The 22,276-nt window shown below is 38.9% G+C and overlaps 1 protein-coding gene across 11 annotated transcripts in view; it reads left to right on the top strand.

The window, feature by feature from the left end:
• The window catches only part of sesn1 (sestrin 1), a 154,332-nt gene extending 138,287 nt beyond the window's left edge, over nucleotides 1-16,045 (top strand). For 9 of the 11 annotated variants that reach the window (XM_069887530.1, XM_069887531.1, XM_069887532.1 and 6 more), the window contains 7 exons: nucleotides 856-1,038; nucleotides 5,387-5,626; nucleotides 6,648-6,795; nucleotides 7,629-7,744; nucleotides 9,141-9,331; nucleotides 9,409-9,553; nucleotides 11,931-16,045. In XM_069887530.1, coding sequence (XP_069743631.1) covers nucleotides 856-1,038; nucleotides 5,387-5,626; nucleotides 6,648-6,795; nucleotides 7,629-7,744; nucleotides 9,141-9,331; nucleotides 9,409-9,553; nucleotides 11,931-12,017 — 1,110 coding nt within the window. In that variant the 3' untranslated portion in view covers nucleotides 12,018-16,045. The remainder of the gene's footprint in view (nucleotides 1-855; nucleotides 1,039-5,386; nucleotides 5,627-6,647; nucleotides 6,796-7,628; nucleotides 7,745-9,140; nucleotides 9,332-9,408; nucleotides 9,554-11,930) is intronic. The other 2 variants (XM_069887534.1, XM_069887541.1) reach the window with 2 other exon arrangements.
• Nucleotides 16,046-22,276: the final 6,231 nt, after the last annotated feature.

The raw sequence follows: 22,276 nt of genomic DNA, 5'->3' as shown, positions 1-22,276 counted from the left end.
GCAGCGGTTGCAAGGGAAAATTGGTTGGTTGGGGTTGGGTGTTGGGTTTTTCCTCCTTTGTCTTTTGTCAGTGAGGTGGGCTCTGCGGTCTTCTTCAAAGGAGGTTGCTGCCTCCTTTATATGGGAGCACAAAATGATGAAGCAAAAGATGTCCATTGGTGCTGTTTGTGCAGTTGGTTTTGTCTATTAGATCTGGTATTGTCCTCTTGCATGAGTAATCCTAACTCTGTTATGTAAATCTGCAATTCTTGAAAAGTGAGTTTAGCGTTTGATGCAAAGTGGTTACTGCAACCCGGTTTGGTTTATGTGAGAATGTCATCATTTTTGTCTGGTTAATGCCTGCTTCAGAGAGGCCAAAATGTAACTATTAGAATTGCAGGAAAGAGTATAATAAGTATATTAATGAAATGTAAATGAGAGCTATTAGAAATTTGAGGGTTATTGATGGAGTAAATGCAAACAGGATTTTTTCACTGAGGTTGGGTGAGAGAAGAACTAGAGGTCATAGGTTAAGAGTGAAAGGTGAAAGATTTAAAAGGAACACAAGGGGAAACTTCATGCAGAGTGGTGAGATTGTGGAATGAGTTGCCAGTTGAAATCGAACCCGCATTCCCCACTTCAACATTTAAAAATGTTTGGACTGGTACATGGATGGGAGAGATACGGAGGGCTTTGCTAGCTGCAAGTCAATGGGACTAGGCAGAATAATAATTTGACATGGAGTAAATGGACTGAAGGGCCTGTTTCTGTGTTTTATGGTTCTATGATCAATGACTATGGCTCAAGGGATAATTGAGATGTCTATTTTTTGATTTTTGATATGCAATCTGAATGTTTATGCTTTTTATTTTGCAGGCTGCAGCACAACACCAGTGCTCATATCTTGTAAATCTCCATGTTAATGACTTTCTCCAATTTGGTGGGGATCCCAAATGGTTAGCAGGGTTAGATTCTGCTCCTCAGAAGCTTCAGTCTTTAAGTGAAATGAATAAAATTCTTGCACACAGGCCTTGGCTTATCACTAAAGATCACATTGAAGTGAGTAATCTTTTCATTTCAATCTATGTTTGGTTTTTTTTTTACTTGCACCCCTCTCAGCCACTCACCACAGTTCTGTATGCTACGAACATTACTAATAATAATGTCTTTAGTCAGGGCCATCCACTTGGCACAAGGTGACATCTCATCTTTTTGAAGATCTCCACCAACAACTATGCAATCAAAACCTTTGTTTTATCCAATCTTCTCTCCCCATGGAGCAACAAAACCAACTTCCTCCTTGCCTCCTTCAACTCTCCTTTGTCATTTTCCTTGTTCTATAACTCCCATGAGTCCACAGAAATCAGCTGATTTGAATCTAGGCACCATACTTTGTCCAATAATGGGTACAAGAGCTAAATCTAGATCAGGACTGATATATGGATAGACTCGTGTTATACTCATTGGGATATAGAAGAATATCTTTGACATGATAAAATTCTGAGAGGAATAGATGCAATAAAAATGTTCCAGATGTTGGGGAAATCAGAACAAGGGGTCCACTGTCTAAGGATCAGGGGCAAGCCTTTTGGGATTGGGATGAGGCGAAACTTTTTCACTCAGAGTTGTCGAGGTCAATCTCTTAGATTTATTCTTGCGGCTAAAGGGATCAAAGGGTATGGAGAGAGAGCTGGGATAGGGTACTGAGATTGATTGAATGGTGGTGTTGGCTCGAAGGGCTAAATAGTCTTCTCCTGCACCTACATTCTATGATGCTGTGAATCCAGATACAAATGACTGCTTTTGAGTTCAATGCAGCGTTTGACTGAGTGCAGCATCAGGAGCCCTTGTAAAGCCTTGAAAGCAAGTGAATCCAGGAGAAATCTCTCCATTAGGTCAACATTCCTCATGCAAAATTAATGATTATGGTGGTTGAAGGCAGCAGATCAGTTCCAGTGTATGAGTGTATTAAAACAATAACTATAAGTAAAGAATTGTCAGATAATTTACAAAAATTATTTTAAAGCAAAGCCAATAAGTAATAATAATAATAATAACAATTACAGCACGGAAACAGGCCATTAGGCCCTTCTAGTCCGCACCGAACTAAACACCCCTTTCTAATCCCACCTCCCTGCACAATGCCCATAACCCTCCATCTTCCTCTCATCCATATACCTGTCCAACCTTTTCTTAAATAATACAATTGACTCCGCCGCCACTATTTCTCCCGGAAGATCATTCCACACAGCTACCACTCTCTGAGTAAAGAAGTTCCCCCTCATGTTACCTCTAAACCTCTGCCCCTTAATTCTTAACTCATGTCCTCTTGTTTTAATCTTTCCTCCTCTTAACGGAAATAGTCTATCCACATCCACTCTGTCTATCCCTTTCATAATCTTAAATACTTCTATCAAATCCCCTCTCAACCTTCTACGCTCCAAAGAATAAAGACCCAATCTGTCCAATCTCTCCCCATACTCCAGATGCTTAAACCCAGGCAACATTCTGGTAAACCTTCTCTGCACTCTCTCCACTCTGTTTATATCCTTCCTATAATTAGGCGACCAGAACTGCACACAGAACTCCAAATTAGGCCGCACCAACGTCTTATACAATCTCAACATCACCTCCCAACTCCTATATTCCATGCAATGATTGATAAAGGCCAGCATACTAAAAGCCTTCTTCACCACCCTATTCACGTGAGTTTCTACCTTCAGGGAACGATGTACCGTCACTCCTAAATCTTTCTGCTCTTCTGTATTCCTCAATGCTCTCCCATTTACCACATATGTCCTATTCTGATTCTTCTTACCAAAATGAAGCACCTCACACTTATCAGCATTAAATTCCATCTGCCATTTTTCAGCCCACTTTTCTAAGCAGCCCAAATCCCTCTGCAATCCTAGAAAACCTTCTTCATTATCCACTATTCCACCTATCTTAGTATCGTCTGCATATTTACTAATCCAATTCACCACCCCATCATCTAGATCATTAATGTATATAACGAACAACAATGGGCCCAATACAGATCCTTGAGGCACACCACTGGTCACCGGCCTCCAACCTGACAGACAATTATCCACTACCACTCTCTGGCCTCTCCCTTTCAGCCAATGTTCAATCCATTTGACTATCTCAAAATTTATACCTAAAGACTGCACCTTCCTAACTAACCTTCCATGTGGTACCTTATCGAAGGCCTTACTGAAGTCCATATAGACAACATCCACTGCGCTACCCTCATCCACATTCCTAGTCACCTCTTCAAAAAATTCAATCAGATTGGTCAAACATGACCTTCCTCCCACAAATCCATGTTGAGTACTCCTGATCAGACCCTGTCTATCCAGATGTTTATAAGTACTATCTCTAAGAATTTTCTCCATTAATTTACCTACCACAGACGTCAAACTTACAGGCCGATAGTTGCCAGGCTTCCTCCTTGAACCCTTTTTAAATAACGGAACCACATGCGCAATGCGCCAATCCTCCGGCACTATCCCCATATCTAATGACATTCGAAAAATTACCGCCAGAGCCTCTGCTATTTCCTCCTTCACTTCTCTCAATGTCCTGGGGAAGATCCCGTCTGGTCCTGGAGACTTATCCACCTTTATATTCTTCAAAAGCCTTAAAACTACACCTTTTGTAATCTCTATATTCCCCATATTTACCCAATTTGCTTTTTTTATCCCACATCTCCCAATATCCTTCTCCTTAGTGAATACCGAAGAAAAGAAACTGTTCAATATCTCCCCCATTTCTCTAGGTTCCACACACAGTTTTCCACTCTGATTTTCTAAGGGACCAATTTTGTCTCTAGCTTTCCTCTTACCATTAACATATTTGTAGAACTCTTTTGGATTTGTTTTCACCCTGCTTGCCATAGTTTTCTCGTACCTTCTTTTAGCTTTCCTAATTCCTCTCTTAAGATTCCTCTTACATTCAATGTATCTTTCAAACATCTCCTTAACTCCATGCTTCTTATATCTAATGTACGCCTCCCTTTTTCTTCGAACCAAGTTTCCAATATTCCTTGAAAACCACGGCTCTCTCAAACCTTTTGCCCCTCCTTTTAACCTAACAGGAACATAAAGCTTTTGCACTCTCAAAATCTGATCTTTAAAAGACTTCCATCTCTCTACTACATCCTGCCCATAAAACAAATTGTCCCAATGCACACCCTGCAAGTCCTTTCGCATCTCCTCAAATCTAGCTTTTCCCCAATCAAAAACCTCAATCCTTGGCCCTGATTTCTCTCTTTCCATAATGACATTGAAGCTGATGGCATTATGATCACTGGACCCGAAGTGCTCGCCAACACTAACCTCCGTCACTTGACCCATCCCATTTGCCAACAGTAGATCTAACACTGCTCCTTCTCTGGTCGGCACCTCTACATATTGTTGTAAAAAACTATCTTGCACACATTTCACAAACTCTAACCCATCCATTCCTTTCACAGAATGTGTTTCCCAATCTATATGTGGAAAATTAAAATCTCCCATAATTACAACCCTGTGCTTATCACAAATATCTACTATCTCCCTACAGATTTGCTCCTCTAGGCCTCGGTCCCCTCCGGGTGGTCTATAATACACCCCTACAAGTGTAACCTCTCCTTTCCTACTCCTCAGTTCCACCCAAATAGCCTCCGTGGATGTGCCCTCTAATCTATCCTTCCTAGGCACCGCTGTAATATTTTCCCTGACAAGCAATGCAACCCCACCTCCTCTTGCCCCTCCGACTCTATCACACCTAAAACAACGAAACCCAGGGATATTCAGTTGCCAATCACATCCCTCCTGCAACCATGTCTCACTAATCGCTGTTTCTAGTAAGGGAATTTAAAGAGGGGATTAGATTAAAGCAAAGTCTTACAATGTTGGCAAAAAGAGGACCAAACCAGGAACACTTCAGAATTTGGGAAACCAAGAAAATGTTAAGGAAAGCAGAATACAAGAGTGATTAGTGAATACATAAACTTGATTGTCATAATTTCTTTGACAAGGTTAAAGTTTAAAAAGAAAACAATCAGCAATATGAATGTGGGTCCATTTAAAATAAAAAAAAGATGAGATATTCGAGAATGAGGGAACAACAGCAAAGCTAAACAAAGATCTTGTTTGTTCTCATAAAGGAGCCCTCAAAATCCTCCTGGAGCACAATTGAATGAGGAGCTGACCGAAATTAATAAGTTTTTAAAAATATATGTAATATTGGAGAAATTAATGGAATTAAAGGCCAATAAATCCAAATGCTTCCAAGGCTAACTTTACCAATGAAGAAGACTAAACCAATTTTTAGAAATCTAACTGGTGGTAGTTGGTTGACTGTGAGAAGAATGATGTGAAGCTGCGGCAGGTATCTTAATACAAATTATTTTCTTTATTTACAGAACCTCTTAAAAGCTGAAGAGCATGGCTGGTCACTGGCTGAATTGATACATGTAGTGGTTTTGCTCACACACTATCATTCTCTTGCATCTTTCACATTCGGTTGTGGTATTAACCCTGAAATACATTGTGAAGGAGGTCACACTTTTCAACTTCCTTCTCTTAGTCATTGCTATTTATCTGATTGCATGAATGGCAATAATGTTGTGGAAGAGCGACTGAATGGTCAAGAAGGAAGTGAAGTAAGTTTTTAAAATATTACCTCTTTTCCCCTCGTGTGTTCAGATGTTGACACATTATCCAAACGAATATTCCACAAATTAATCTTACCAGGTCACGCAATATCCATAGGAAGTAAAAGGCAATCAACGGTTTGAGCCTTCATCAGGAATTGACGAGGGGCTCCGGCCTGAAATGTTGATGAACTTTTACTTCCTATGGATGCTGCTTGGCCTTCTGTTGTTTTCCAGTAATTTTGTGTATTGCCCCGGATCCCCAGCACCTGCAGATTTTCTTGTTTAACTGCACTAATAATTTCTTCCAATAAAAATGTGAAACTAAATTCAAACCTACAGTTCCTCTCCACTTTGTTTTTCTCTCTCTGAACATTGGTGTGCCCAATGTGTTAATTAATATTGCTTTCAACCTAAATAATTCGATGTTGTTTTGTGACTCTCCATTCCTCCGGTGTGTTTTCCCCCACCACCCTCATTCTTTTCCCCCGCCCCTGCCCCAGGGCCAATCATGGTTTAACCTATTTTCTCCTTTTTTGGTCTGATATCCAACTCCTATTGTAAATATTTTAGGTGTCATGTAGATATGTGTCTTCAATATTCCAGATATCAATGATCACCAATAAGTAACAATACTTTATGAAAACTTACAGGTGCAGTATTGTGTGTATCAAATAATATTCAGATGGCTTAATTTTAGGATCTATTTTAAGATGTTACAAAATGCATCATTGTAATGCACAAGCCGTACGACTGATAGAAGCAAGAAACAATACAGAGCACTTTTGGGCTAGGCTGCAACAACTCACCGTTGCATTTTTTTGGATGAGCTTTTTAAAGAAGAAAACTATTTCTTTTCTCAGCAGCCCTTTACAGTTTTTAAAAAAAATGTTATTAGGATATTTCCCTTTTGACATTTTAAAAAGACTTGCCTGGTAAGCAAAATTGTGTTATTGAATTGTACTGGTTCTTAAGTCATGCATGACTTTGTTTTCAGAGTGCAATGAGAAATTATCTGTACTTTTATCAGGGTACAGGAACCACTTGTGAGGTACAAGCCCTGATGGAAAAAATGAAACATCTACAAGAATGTAGAGATGAAGAGGAAACTAGCCAAGAGGAAATGGCAACAAGATTTGAGAGAGAAAAGGCTGAGAGTTTCTTTGTTGCACCTTCAGGTGAAAATAATGTGTGTTTTTGACCAATGTTGATTTACTGCTGTTATTTTTAAATAAAACATGCTGGATATCTAAGCAGAAACACCATTTTTGGGTCGGTGATCCTTCATCTGCTGTGCGAGCATTATTTCTCCCTGGAGATGGTATCCTCTGCCTGTTTCTGGCATATTCTGCTTTTGTTTCCGATTTCCAACATGCACAGCATTTAGCTTTACTCATCTAAATATAATGGTTACAAGATAATGATGTAGCAAAGTGGCAACTGTGGATAGAAACATCTTAAAAATATTTTGCATATTGGTAATGCAAATGAGAAAATCTTTTGCATTTTATGCAAGGTAAATATTTGAAACCGTTAAGTCCACAATAATGCTTACAAATATTTTGGAGTCCCAATACCTTTTAGTTTATGTTCATAAACGTTTCTACCTCTGTTTGGTTCCTGAGATTCATTCTTTCTTTATCCATTTGAAAGTGATGTGAACATTTGAACTTGAACTGACTGAGTGCCTTTAAGAGGCCATTAGGGCTCAACCAAATGCAGTCTGGTCTGGCTGATTCCTCCCTGAAGGACATTTATTTTGACTCTACTCTTTTATTGTCCAACCATTCTTGAATGTGGGAATCTATATATTACCACATGAGATATCTGAACATTAATGGAACTTTTATTTTGAAGTTGATGCACGTGTTGCAAATTGACATTGGTTAGTTTTCAACAAATCACAAACATGGTTACATTCTGTGCTGGGATGGTGAGTTGGTGGTGCTACATTAGGAAATGGATTTCATGGCATTGGCCCCATACTATTATGCTTTTGATTCTATTGCAGAAAATAAGAAATCGATAGACACAAGGGAGATTTCTCGTCATTTTGAAGACCCAAGCTATGGTTACAAGGATTTTTCCAGACATGGTGAGCAATATGTGCCCACTTTTCGAGCTCAGGTAAAACTTGAATGTTTTTGTCTCAACATGTCATGTTAGCGCATTGTAGGACACAATTATGATACAATATTCATTAAACGTTATCTATGTTACGGTACTCAGCAAAGCCCATGTCATTTTATTTTCTTCCTCATTTTGGTTCCTTTCACTAGTAGTAAGGTTGGGACCAGAACAATTTCCAACCAGTCTAATCTATTTTTTGTGTTTTTTTTTAAAAAACTGGATGGTTTAGAGCAGTGGTTCTCAACCTTTTTCTTTCCTCTCACATACCACTTTAAATATTCCTTATGCCATTGGTGCTCTGTGATTAGTAAGGGATTGCTTAAGGTGGCACGTGAGTGGGAAGGGAAGGTTGGGAATCAGAGTCTCGACCCAATTGTTACTGAAATATTTTGCTTGAGAAAAATTGTCATTGGCCCATTTCCTTTGGAGTTATGAATCCGTGCACATAACGAGTCAATGAGGTATGATTAACACAGTGGTTTTCAAACTTTTTCTTTCCACTCACATACCACCTTAAGCAATCCCTTACTAATCACAGAACACCTATGGCATAGGGAATACTTAAAGTGGGATGTGAATAGAAAGAGAAAAGTTGAGAACCACTGGTTTAGAGCATGGGAGGTCAGAATATCATCAGACTTAAAATGTGGCCCAAGACAGAGAGGCCATTGGGCCCATGCCTGCTTTGAGGGAACCATTTCCATTAGTTCCCCTTTTCTCCATATTCTTGTAACATGTGCTCTCTCACACCTGCTTCTTACTCTTGAATCCTTTTTGCTATGAACTTGAGGAATACTTTAGAGTAGACAATTAGCCTTCCAGCATGTCTTGGGATGAAATGAAAAAACCAAGAGGAAACTTGCACGGTGCTGGAGAAAATGTGTCAAGTCCACACAGATGGTATCAGAGATGGTCCATGGAGTTGTGAGGCAATAGCTCCAATGGCTGCACCATGTGCCTCCGCATGACATTGCCACCTATTTTGATGACAGGAAGTCATTTGAAGTGTTGATTTATTGTAGTCCTGCTTGTGATTGTGATGAGTTGTCACCACACATGGGTTAGCCTGTCTTACACGTTTCACGTGATATTGACGTTCAAGGTCATTGAGGATGTAAGAATGGCTCATTTGACAGCAGGAATGTTGTAGGAGGATTTTGAGTTGAGTGATTGAAAGGACGTGCTCAGTTTGTGGCTGGTATTCTTTGAACTTGCTGACGTTATTCATATTGATTAAGGTATGGTTGTTTTTATCTGTTAAGATAATAATCAGCCACTATTTAAACCATAGTCAGGGCCTATGAGCCTTATACATTTGTTTTTTTTTTACTGCTGTCTTGTTGGTCACTGAATTGCCACTTTTGCTTTAGTCTTCATTTTAATCATTACACAGGATTATACCTGGGAAGATCATGGGTACTCCCTTGTTAACCGACTTTACCCAGATGTTGGCCAGCTGTTGGATGAAAAGTTTCAGAAAGCTTATAACCTGACTTACAACACTATGGCGATGCATAAAGATGTTGATACCTCGATGCTTAGGCGAGCTATTTGGAACTATATCCACTGCATGTTTGGAATAAGGTCAGTTTACTGAAAATGTATGTAATTCTGAACTAAACTTTATGGCTTGTAGCTCATCCAATCAGTTTTTCTGCCAGGTACGACGACTATGACTACGGTGAAATTAATCAACTATTGGATCGAAACTTTAAAGTTTATATAAAAACTGTGGTTTGCTCTCCAGCGAAGACCATAAAAATAATGTATGACAGCTTCTGGAGACAATTCAAACACTCCGAGAAGGTATGAATAACTTTTACTAAAGTAAAAATTCAAAATTTCTTGCTTCATTTAACTATTGACTTGTATATAGTATATTCAGTAGTTTTGCCGTCCACAAAATGCCTCAAACGGCCTAGCTACAATTGTCCTGGATTTTAAAGTCTACCGTCTGCTTTTAAGCCTTCTATGTTATATTTGGAGTTATAGTTTTTTAATGTAAATTAAACTATTTTTTTAAAAATTAGATGTACAATCAAAGCCCTTACCTTCAACAAGGTTGAAGAAAAGATACATGGGGATCAATTGACACCCCTCCCTCCCCCCATCGGAACTAGACTGCACAGCACCAGAGCATCTAAACACACTAATTGTTTGTTGTGATAATATTCCATAAATAGGCCCCACATCTTATGGAAGTTGCATCTTTAACAGAATATCTGATTTTTAAAAATCTCTTTAAAACTTGGGTAAGACATGATATCATTTAGCCATTGTGCGTGTGTGTGTAGATGGAGTATTGTCTTTCCATTTAATCAAAATTACCTGTCTGGCCATCAATGAAGTAAATGATAAAATTTGATTTTTGAGTTGGAGTCAGTAAAACATCTTCTTGAAAAGATCCAAATAAAGCAATTAAGGGGCAGGGTTCTACTTTGACCAATTTAGTTCAGAAACATTGGAGAGCTGTGTATGGTAGCTTTTATTCTCACCGAGAGATTTACACCCCATTTTTCCCTTTGAGATGATAACTGTATGTGATGCTCTTTGCAAATTAATTTAATGGGTTCAAGAGCACCACAGGTAATTTGTGAAGATTCCTCAGGGATCCAGCAACTTTGGGGATTAGTAGATGCCGGATAAGTGTATTTTCCAGTTGCCTGAGACTTGCCCTTACACCTGTGTTTAAAAATAGTTTAAAACAGTGGTTCTCAACCTTTTTCTTTCTACTCGCATACCACTTTTAAGTAAATCTCTATGCCTTCGGTGCTTTGTGATTAGTAAGGGATTGGTTAAGGAGGTATGTGAGTGGGATGGGAAAGTTGAGAATCACTGCTCTAGACCCAATTGTTACTGAAATATTTTGCTTGAAAAAAATTGTCATTGACCCATTTCCAGGGAATACTTAAAGTGGTATGTGAGTGGAAAGAAAATGGTTGAGAACCACTGGTTTAAAAGACAAAAATGCTCTACAGTACTTAAAGTGAACAAACTTAATTTGCATAAATATATAAACCTTGAAGCATTTTACTTTAGTTTCAGTCACATTCTTTGAAGATATTTAACCATTGCTGCATCTGCAAGTTCCAACCCTCCACAGAGCTGCCCAAAAGGCGAATAATAATATAGATGATTAACTCCCTCCCCTCCAAGTTTACAGATGAAGCATCTGACCAGGCTCTTACTAAGCAGGAATAAGGAGACTCTTTTAAGAAAGAGACCCCAATGGCAAGCAATTGAGAGTCATCCTGGGCAACGCCATTGCTGTTTCACACAACTTTATTCAGACAGCTGCTGCAACCAAAGCACAGTCAAGGCACTCCACTGGCTGATTATTTGTTCCCATCTTCACCAAAGGTTTATTTGTTACAGCGCGAGTGATCGGGATTTGGGTTCAAATCCCACACTGTCTGTAAGGATTTTGTACGTTTTCCCCATGTCTGCATGGGTTTTCCCCAGGGGCTCAGGTTTCCTCCCATAGTTTGAAATGTCCTGGAGGGAATGAGGGTTTGGCGGCACGCACTCGTGGACCAAAATGGCCTGTTACCGTGCTGCATGTCTTTTTTTAAATCTTACTTTAAAATTGATTTTCCTTTTTATTCACTTATTATTAAAGTCTGCTAGTTGCTTGAATTCTGGATGCCAGGGTTTTTTTTTTTTTGCTGCATTATAATTAGTTTACAAAATAATTTTTCTCTTCCATTAATAAATAATTTGAACTTGCTGTTTCTTGTCCATGTGTAGTAAAAGCAGCCGTGTTAACTTGGGCTTGATGACTTGGGGATAAGAAATTCTTCTGGTGTCCATGCTACCATTTCTTAAGCAGCTTTTCATGCTTAAACTGCACTTAAATTGAAACATATTTACCATGCTATACCTGATACAGTGAGGGTTCTTCCATGAGCAGTCTAACAGATCAACTCTAACATTCATACAACTGTATAAAGGAGAAGAACAAAAGCACAAATACAAGGTGTAGAGATGCAATTAAAAAAAATAATAATAATAATTAGCACAAAGTTCGAGGAGCAAGAGAGTTAACAATTCCTGTCTGAGCAAAGTACAGATCTTGTCAGGCACTATTTTAAACAAAACTTCATGGAGGTGAACTAAAAGTTAGTTGGTGTAGAAGTTGTTTTCCAGATTTTCAATTTAATTCCTCTTTTCCTGCATCCCTCAGATTCATGTTAACTTGCTGCTTATGGAAGCTCGTATGCAGGCAGAACTTCTCTATGCTCTGACAGCCATTACACGATACCTTACGTGAAGACCCCACTCTCCCATGACCAGCAATTGTCAAGAGGAACAGCCAGTTCATTTGAACCAAAGTAAGCAGATCACCCCAAAGTTCCATTGTGCCATACCAAACATCCGAGAAAAGTTTTCTCGCATGGTGCATTTTGGCTAATCTTCAACCATAGAAAGGAAATGCAAGAGTGAAGAACCAGTAAGCATCTTGAGTATTTGATCATCCATATGTGTGTTTTGGCAATAAATAATTTTTCATCATACACTGAAAGACTTGCAGTATAAAGAGCTATGTGTTATTTTTTTAAAAATAGATTAGCTATAGGTAACTGGAGATGGACTTTTTTTTTTAAAGATTTGGGGATCTAGGAGATTTTGTTTCTCAAGATCCATTTTGGAGTTGAAAGTTGGTGCTGCTATTCTTGCTAATTGCTCATTGATGTTATCTAAGCTGAGCTATGACCATCAAACTGAATACTGCAATCACATGACCCTGTACTGTGACAAACTGCGTGGTGAGACCATTTGAGACAATACTGACTTTGTATTTGTTGAAATTTGCAACATCTCTGTATACATTTTGGAAATATTTCTGGAACTTGTATTTTTGCTGGAAACAGCTATTTTTTTCTCTTCAGAAATAGATGGAGTAGTGATTGATACAACCCAGTTTTATTCAGATTATTGTCCTATTGAACAAACCGTCTTACTATTGAATTCCTGTTCATTTCTGGGTAAAGCATACATGTTCCTATGTATAGTTAATATTGCAGCATATGGTTATAGCTATTACTACCTACAAAAAAGATTTACTGTAGTTGCTCTTTGGCAATGATGGCAGTAGCAGCTATGTCCAGGGACATGTCTGGGTATATGATCAGCAGTCTTCAAAATTGTAGCAACAAACTCAAAACTTTTAATGTGACATTTTAACCATTAACATCTTACCTAATAAAGCTGCAAACAGTTTGTTTACTGATGATCAGTAGCTGATTTTGAAATTCTGCATGAAGTCTTTTGTGTTTTCATGATATCTTCAGCAGTTATAATACAAGATATTCAATGTTTAAATGTAATTATTGACAATTACAAAATTGCATTTGTGGCAAGATGTCTCGTTAGTACAAAAATACTGTCAATATTATTTAATGATTCTCATTGAAGCACAATTTAAAAACTATGTAAAAAGTTAACATTGGATTGTGTAAGATTCAGAATAAATATTTTTTCTTGAAAATGTTAGAGGAATTTGGTGACTGGAGTGCTTTGTGGTGATGGACTTAAGAACATGCTCTTTCAAGCCTTATTCATGAAGATTATTATTGATTTTTCTACCACTGCTCTATTCATATATTCCTCGATTTCCTTAATATCCAGAAATATCTTGATTTTTGAAAGAACTTGGTGTTTGAACCTTCATTATTTTCCAGGGGAGAAAATTCCTCACTGTTGGAGTGAAGAACACTCATCTTGTTCCAATTGCCCAAATCTCTTTGTGAGACCATATCCCCTGGTCCTGGACTCCTCAGTCAGATGAAACTTTCTCCCTGTATCTGTCAAATCCTGTAATATTTTTGTATGCTGTGATGGGATCGCTTTTGAACAATATCTGGCAGAGAGAATTCCAGAATTTGATGTTCATTTGTGTGGGGGGGGAAAATAGTTCCTTTAGATCCATTGGAGTGTAGAAGGTTGAGAGGGTATTTGATAGAAGTATTCAAAATTATGAAGGGAATAGATAGAGTAGATGTGAATAGGCTCTTTCCCCTGAGGGTAGGGGAGATTGGAACAAGGGCTCATGTTAAGGGGAGGGGGGGGGGGCAAAGGTTTAGGAGTAATATAAGAGGATGCTTCTTCACTCAGAGAGTGGTAGCTCAGTGGAATGATCCTCTTCTGGAAGAGGTAGTTGTGGCAGGGTCATTTCTGTCATTTAAGAGGTTAGATGAGTACCTGGATGTGAGGGGGTTGGAGGGTCATGGGCAAGGGAGTGGATAGGTGGAACAAGTGGAATTTCACGTAAATCGGTGCGTACTAGAAGGGCTGATATGGCCTGTTTCTGTACTGTAAATGGTTATATGGTTATTCACACTTTAAATTATCTAGTTAAAATTTTGAAATAGTTCTGGGTTTTCAAAGTTCAGATTTATTGTCAGAGTACAGGCAGAATTTTTACTTACCAGTAATGCAAAGTAAAACTCTACTCAAGAAAGCATGCATATACAAAAGAGAAATTTAAACCAATAAATATAAACACCAATACAGAAAATGAATATTCAATAATAAAGCGTGTGCAAAGTAAGAATCCTTAAATGAGTCCGCGTTTGTTATTAGGAGTCTGGTGGAGGGGACCTGAACCTAGTCTGTGGTACTTGTTCCTCATTCCTGATGGCGGCAGCAGCAAGAACAGAACACATCCTGGGTGGTGTGGACCCTTGATAATTGCTGCGACTCTACCATGGCTGTGTTCCATGTAGATTTTCTTGGTGTGTGGAATTTTGCCTTTGAACTGAGTTGTGAACACTAAATTTACAGGGCTTTCGGCTCAGAGGCCCTCAAATCAGGCTGTGATCTAGCTGGTCAGTATACTTTCCACTACACATCTGAAAATTTTAAAATGTCACTTTTATTATGAAGCATTTCATTTTAGTAGGACTGTCACTTGAAGGGATAACAAACTGAGTGCTGGTATAAGCTATGATCATTCACATCTGTGGAGAGAATGGAGTTTGGCAGCAACTGGAATAGTGTGTACCCACTTCACTGCTTTTGAAATGAGAAGAAATGTGTTGCTTTTATTCAGACACAGATGTGAGGAGTGTCATGAACTAACAACCCTCTTAATTTTGTTAGGGATAAGAGACTTTGTTAGCAATAACAAAGGAACAACAATGGAAAATTCACCAGACAATGGTAAATTCAAAATAATAGTTTTTATTAAACTGTAATAACATGACATTTCTTACTTGTCTCTAAATTTAATCCCACTATCCATTAATGTGTGTTCAAGTCCCATACTCTTTAAAAAGTCCATTTTTAAAACTTCAGGATCATTTTGGTCTTGAAGGTCTTTAAATTTTCAGTTCAGAAATGATCATAAAGTGCTTTTAAACATCCTATCTTGAGGCCTCTTTAAATTCACAATTCTTTTGATGAGTTGTCCTTCAGAGAGATTTCCTTTCATATAGGAGTGACTATTTTCTGAGCACAAATGTGAAGGGCACTTATTTAAAAGCCACTTGTGTTGAATCTCCAGTGAATAGGATAATACAAGTCCTGTCTTTCCAGGAGGTCAAATTTTCTTCTTCAGTTTCTTAAGAGTCATGGAGTTTTCTTTCACAGTGAAGCTGCATTAATTTTCAAAAGAGCAATCGGAAAATGAAGTGGTTTCCCTTTTGAAATCCACCTGTTTTCTGTATTCCCTTTTTATTAGGAGTAGCACATAACAGCACCTATTCTGGTTACTGTAATTCAACCCTGACATTTACAAGGTTCCCACTCTGTGTGTGTCACACAGGGTCTTAACTTCTGAAATTGATTCAAAATGTCTGAATTTGATCATGTATTTCTCCAAACTCTCATGTCACATGGTATGTGATCTCCTATTGAAACCGAGCTGGTTTACTGCATTCATATGTGGTTTGCCAACTATACAGCAGCAGACAAGGGATCTTCAGAGGGCTATCAATACGGCCCAGAAGATCACTGGGTGCTCCTTGTCCTCTTTTGGAGGGTTTATTTTAATCTCGCTGTATCAGGTAGGTAGCTAATATCCTTAAGGACTCTACTCACCTGGGCCATCATTTGTTTGACCTATTCCCGTCAGGTAGACGATACAGGTCCATTAAATCACAGACGAATAGACTCAAGAACAGTTTTTATCCCAGAGCCATTTGAGAATTAAACTCTGCCAATTAGTGTATGTTTTGTATTTAATGCTACTGTTCTTTTTGTTTTTGTATGTTCATGTACGTTGTATTTGTGCAAGTGGATAGCGGATTGCGTTTTTAAATTGTTTTCTTTTGCAATGACAATAAAGTACTTACGTTATTTCTGTCTTTGAAGTTCATAATAATTTTTCACACTGATGTTCTAAAACATCTCTGTCCATTTGCTCATAAAATCAAAGTGATTAACTTTGATGGTTTTCTTGGTTCTGGGCTGTCTGCCCACATGGACACAAAATGGTTGGACGTTTTCTCAGGGGCTTCTGAGGTGACACCTATTTTCAATGTCTCAAAAAGCACAAGTTATTTCATCTTTTGACTTCGCCATGCAACATCAGACTCTTAGGTTTTCCAAACTGGCTTCTGTGGTTAAAATGCAAATATGTTTATTGATGCTGAAACCAGCTGCAAAACTAACTTATTAAACCATATCTAGATAAAATATAGTTTTAATGTTAAACTTAGGATTAATATTAACACAGATCCTTTACAGGAGTCATGTGAAAGACCGATTTAAAGGAACAGCACATTTTGTGATCTGCAGCCATTTTAAAGAAGCTGTACTTTGAGCAGCAGCGATCTGAAGGAAGACTGTGCTGGAGTCGCTCCACATGGTAATGGACAATTTGTCGCGTGAAGTTTTGATCCTCACCCTGACCAGTGGAAGGGTCATTAGAATACCACAGCTTAGTCACTTAAGGCTGACCCTTGTCTGTGTTCTGGAAGTATTTGAAAGTCACTAGTTTCGGTTCTCCTAGAAAAGGGGAGTTGTGACCACCACTTGACTGAAAGTAACTTGTCAAGGTTTCATAGAGAAGTCTGTCTCTCAGTCTCTTCCACCTCATTCGTAATCACTTCTTTGCATCAGTTTAAGAGTCTTCGTGTCAACACTGAAATTTCTAAGACTGACTTTGGAATAACTTTCCAGAATTGTGCTTAAAGCTGTGTATATATACACACACACACACACACACACACACACACACACACACACACACACACACACACACACAGTGGGGGTTAAGTTTAGATAAGTTAGATACGGTGTTATATTATTAGTAATATAAATTTTCCATTGCTGCTGTCCGTGACTGACACAATACTTTAGAGAAAATGTTATTTATAGTTTAAACTTTAAAATATATTCCTGATTTGTGGTTTTTAAAAAAAAATATTGGGCAAGTTGTTGGATGGAATGTTCCAGGAATTAACCTGGTGATTAGGAATAGCAATATATTTCCAAAAGAGTTTAGTTTGTGACTTGGGGTAAACCAAAGAGGTTGGGGTTAGAACCTGAAGATAGAGATATCACCTTATGATCACTGGACATGGCCTTCTATGCGATAAAGGTTGCGGGTTTTTGAATTGCTTTTAAAGTAGTTTAAGTGCATAATTACAAACCATTTTGAAGATGGTTTGGAGCAGTCATTCTCAATGGAGCCCATACAGCCTCCCCCTCTTCTTCCCCCCCCCCCCCCCCCCCCCCACCACAGGAGCAGGAGCCACAGCACATTTAAGGTGGGTAAAGTTTTGTTCATATTTTTCATGTAGGCAGTAGTAGAGAATTTTGGAAGAAACCTACTAAACTTGACTGTTTCACAGGAAAGGGTCTCATAAACTTTGAGCAGTCCTCAGGGGGGGCCAAAGCTAAAAAATACAGGTTGAGAGTTGCAGCAGGTGATGAATGGGTTACTTGTCAAATAGGTTGCTTAAAGATTGATGTAATTGAGCTTGTTAACTGTTGGAACTATACTCACTCAGCTAATCCTTTTCCTGATTTGTACCTTGAATTTGTCAATAGTATCTCAGATCACCAAGGTAAACAGTACCCCAGTTAGGTCTAACCAATTATCTGTGCACTTATTCCTTGATGGGACATGGAGGCTATTGGCAAATTTATTGCCCAATCTGATTTTGCCCTTGAGTGTGGTGAGCTGCTGCCTGATGGAAGATTTGGAAAATGTTTGGGATTTGATAAGCGACGTACATGTAGTCATTTACCCACCTGCCTCCTGCAGGTGGTAGTGATCATTCTGGAAGATTCTCTTTTTAAAAGTTAAACTTTTAAAATAAAATAAACTGGAAAAGAAAGTAAACTTGACTAGTTGCAATGCATCATGTAGCTACTGTATGCTACAGCCACTGTTCTGACAATAAAGGGAATGAATGTTTAAGATGGTAGCTGGGGTGTTAATCAAGCAGACTACTGAGTTTCTTGAATGTTCTGGAGCTACAATCATTCAGACATGGAGAGTGTTATTTGACTTTGAACACAGAACAGCTACTGCACAGAAACAGGCCCCTTCAGCCCTTCTAGTCTGTGTCAAACCATTTTTTTTGCCTAGTCCCAGTACAGAGCCCTCCATACCTCTTATTCCATGAACCTGTCCAAATTCTTCTGAAATGTTAAAATTGATCCCACATTCACCAACTCAGCTGGCAGCTTGTTCTACACCCCCACCATTCTCTGTGTGAAAAAGTCCCCCTAAATTCCCCCTAAATTTTTCCCCTTTCATTCTTAACCCATGACCTCTGGTTTGTATCTCATCTACCCTCAGTTGAAAAAGCCTATCTACATTAACACTGTCTATCCCCCTCATAATTTTAAATACCTCTATCAAATCAGCAACGAGTCCCTGATCATTGGAGCCCAGATGCAGTGGGTGGGACACATCATCAGAATGGATGACCTCTATATGCCTCGTCAACTGAAGACTGGAAGGAGACCTCCAGGTCGTCCACACAAGTGCTATAAAGATGCTGTGAAGGAAACCCTACGCTATCATGACATGCAGCCAAGAGAACTAGAAGCTACAGCTGCTGACAGATCATATTGGTGAACCTTGTGCGATGAAGCCTACACCAGTTTTGAAGGATAGGTGCTGCCCATCAAAAACTGATGGAAAACCGTGAATGGCATCACAAAGCAGCAGCCACGGATTTCCAGTGACCCCAATGTGATAGACTTTGTGTTTATACACTGGTACTGCAAAGTCACCTTCATGTCCACAGCAAGATGTCCTATTCAAACCGAAGGATCACCAATTTTAAAAAAAATCATATCTCCCCTCATTCTTCTACGCTCCAGGGAATAAAGTCCTATCCTGTTTAACCTTTCCCTGAAACTCACTTCCTGAAGTCCGGGCAACATCCTAGTAAATCTTCTCTGCTTTCTTTCTAACTGCACACAATACTCCAAATTTGGTCTCACCAATGTCTTATGCAGTACATCTTGACCAGAACATCCTAATTCCTGTACTAATTTCTGAAGGCCAGTGTGCCAAAATCTTTTTTTTACAACCCTATCCACCTGTGATGCCACTTTTAGGGAATTATGTATCTATTTCCAGATCCCTCTGTTCTCCTGCACTCCTCATTGCCCTACCATTTCCCATGTATGTCCTTTCTTGGTTTGTCCTTCCAAAATGTAACACCTCACACACTTCTATGCACTAAATTCTATATGACATTTTTCAGCCCATTTTACCAGCTGGTCCAGATCCCTCTGCAAGATTTGAAAAACTTCTTCACCAGCCACAACACCTAGAATCTAATGTCATCTACAAACTTGCTGGTCCAATTCACCACATGATCATCCAGATCATTGATAGAGATGACAAACAACAATGGTCCCAGCACCGATCCCTGAGGCACACCACTAGTTACAGGCCTCCAATCTGAGAAGTAATCATCCACCACTGCTCTCTGGCTTCTCCCTTCCAGCCCAAATCCAGTTCAATACTTCACCATGAATACCTAGTGTTTGAACCTTTCTGACTAATCTCCCATGTAGGACCTTGACAGAGGCCTTACTAAAGTCCATGTAGAGAGCATGCACAATGTTATGGGTTATATTATATATTAATATGTTTTTAAAAGAGATAGATTGTGGGGGTTTAGTGTAGGTGACTTCACAAACACTTCATAAAAGAGATCTCATTTAAAATGCAAGAGCTTTGCTGAAAGTCAGACTTCCAGGCTTGGAGTGCCTCTGCAAAGACAATGAAACTACGTTGAAAGGAATTTTAAAAGGCAGGTGCAAATGGACAGTCCACGCTCAGAGGCTGATAAGATCTTTCAAAGATTGGGTTAGCCCTGCAAGAAGTACTGGTTTTTACAAGCAGAGAGAGAAAAGAAAAACAGGTTTTCTCTTAGAGAGAGAGAGAGAGAGGGAGAACTGAGTTATACAGTGACTTTTGGGAGGCTGCAACATGGCAAGCTGGAAGGCTTATTAAAACCCCATTTTGAAGATGGGTTGTGAGTTCTGAATTCAGCCTGCTGAAAATCCTTGCATTCCTTACAAGAGGAAATGTCTGGCTAGAGTGTTTCTCCTGAAATAAGGGAAACAAGAGGAATTCTGTGGTGACCTGGAGGAAGGGGCTATCATTCGGAAAACCTATGATGGGGCAAGTTTCTTCGGCAACAGTGAAGTACTGATCAGAGGAAATCAGTTTGTGTGTGTCTAACGAGCTACAATTCTCTCTCTGAATCCAACAAGAACCTTCCTGAGCAGTAACCATTTACTTATAAGCACCAGAGCTTGGTGAAAATTCATAAATGTTAAATTCTGTGCACAGTATAAGAATTGCCTGATACCGGTTAACTTGGAGGAGTGAGAAGTGAGATTGCACTGTGAATCAAAGAACTTTCTTGAACATATACTCATTACATACACATGCACTTAGAATTAGAAGTGGGTTAAGTTAGGTTAAATTAATAGTAATGCTAAAGTTTGATTCTATTTTTATGTTTAAAGAAAATTAAAAGCAACTTTTGTTAAAGTAACCATTTGTCTTGGTGAATATCTATTGCTGTTGAGTTTTGGGGTCCTCTGAACTCATAAAAACAGTCTTTCCTTTGTCAACTTTCCTGGTAACTTCCTCAAAAACTCTATAAGATTGGTTAAATACAACCTACTATGCACAAAGCCATGTTGACTATTCCTAATCAGTCCACGGCTATCCACATAATTGTATATCTGATCTCTTAGAACACCTTCCGATAATTTACCTACTACTGACGTCAGGCTCACAGGGTTACTTTTGCAGCATTTTTTAAACAGCAGAACAACGCGACCTACCCTCCAATCCACTGGCACCACACCTGTGGCTAAGGACATTTTAAATATTTTTGCAATTTCTACACTAGCCTCCCTCAAGGTCCAAGGGAATATTTTGTCAGGCCCTGGGGATTTATCCACCTTTATTTGCTTGAATACAGCAAGCACTTCCTCTTTAAACTGTATGGATTCCATAACGTCATTGTTTGTTTTTTCTTATTTCCCATGACTCTTCCAATTTCCTGAGTGAGTATTGATGAAAAATAAATTTAAGCTCTCCCCTATCTCTTTTGGCTCTTTACAAAGACGACCACTCTGATCTTAAAGGGGATCAATTTTGTCCCTTATTAACCTTTTGTTTTTAATATACCTATAGAACCCCTTAGGATTTTCCTTCACATCATCTTCAAAGGCAACTTCATGTCTTCTTTTAACCTCCTGATTTCTTTATTGAGGTTTTTCTTGCATTTTTATTCTCTTAAAGTATCTCATTTACTTTTACTCCATGTTGCCTATACCTGTTATACGCCTCTCTCTCTTCCTCCAAACCAGATCCCTAATATCCCTCAAAAACCAGGGTTCCCTATACCTTCTAACCTTAGCTTTGACCATGACAGGAACATATAACCTCCGTACTTTCAAAATTGCACCTTTGAATGTTCTCCACGTACCTCGCACATCCTTTCCCGAAAACAACTGCTCCAAATCCACGCATTCTCGATCCTTTCTCATTTCCCCAAAATTGGCCTTACTCCAATTTAGAACCTCAACCCGAGGCCCAGACCTATCCTTCTCCATAATTAACTTGAAACTAATGGCATTATGATCACTGGACCCCAAATGTTCCCCTGCACATACTTCTGTCACCTGTCCTGTCTCCTTCCCTAATAGATCAGTATTTCACTCTCTCTAGTTGGAACCTCTATACATTGATTTAGAAAACTTTCCTGAACACATTAGAAAATCTTCAAGCCATCCAGGCCTTTTACAATATGGGAGTCCCAGTTAATATATGGAAAGTTAAAATCTCCTACCATCACAACTTTATGTTTCCTGCAGCTGTCTGCTATCTCTCTACAGAAAGGAGTCTGGAGTTGAGAAGCTTGTCGGTTACTGGAGAATTCTCTGCCTCTAACTTTCAGATGAAACCACAGTGTTTATGTACCAATTGTATTACTGACCACTTGTAAGCATCAAGCTGCTGATATTAAGTAATTTGACAATGATCATGCCATTTTGAATGTTAAACGTTTATGCCAGGGCACAATGTGGAGT

The sequence above is a fragment of the Narcine bancroftii genome, chromosome 6 (genome assembly GCF_036971445.1).
Source record: "Narcine bancroftii isolate sNarBan1 chromosome 6, sNarBan1.hap1, whole genome shotgun sequence".
Taxonomy (NCBI): domain Eukaryota; kingdom Metazoa; phylum Chordata; class Chondrichthyes; order Torpediniformes; family Narcinidae; genus Narcine; species Narcine bancroftii.
The sequence above is the reverse complement of the archived record's forward strand: the minus strand, read 5'-3'. Positions and strand labels throughout refer to the sequence as shown.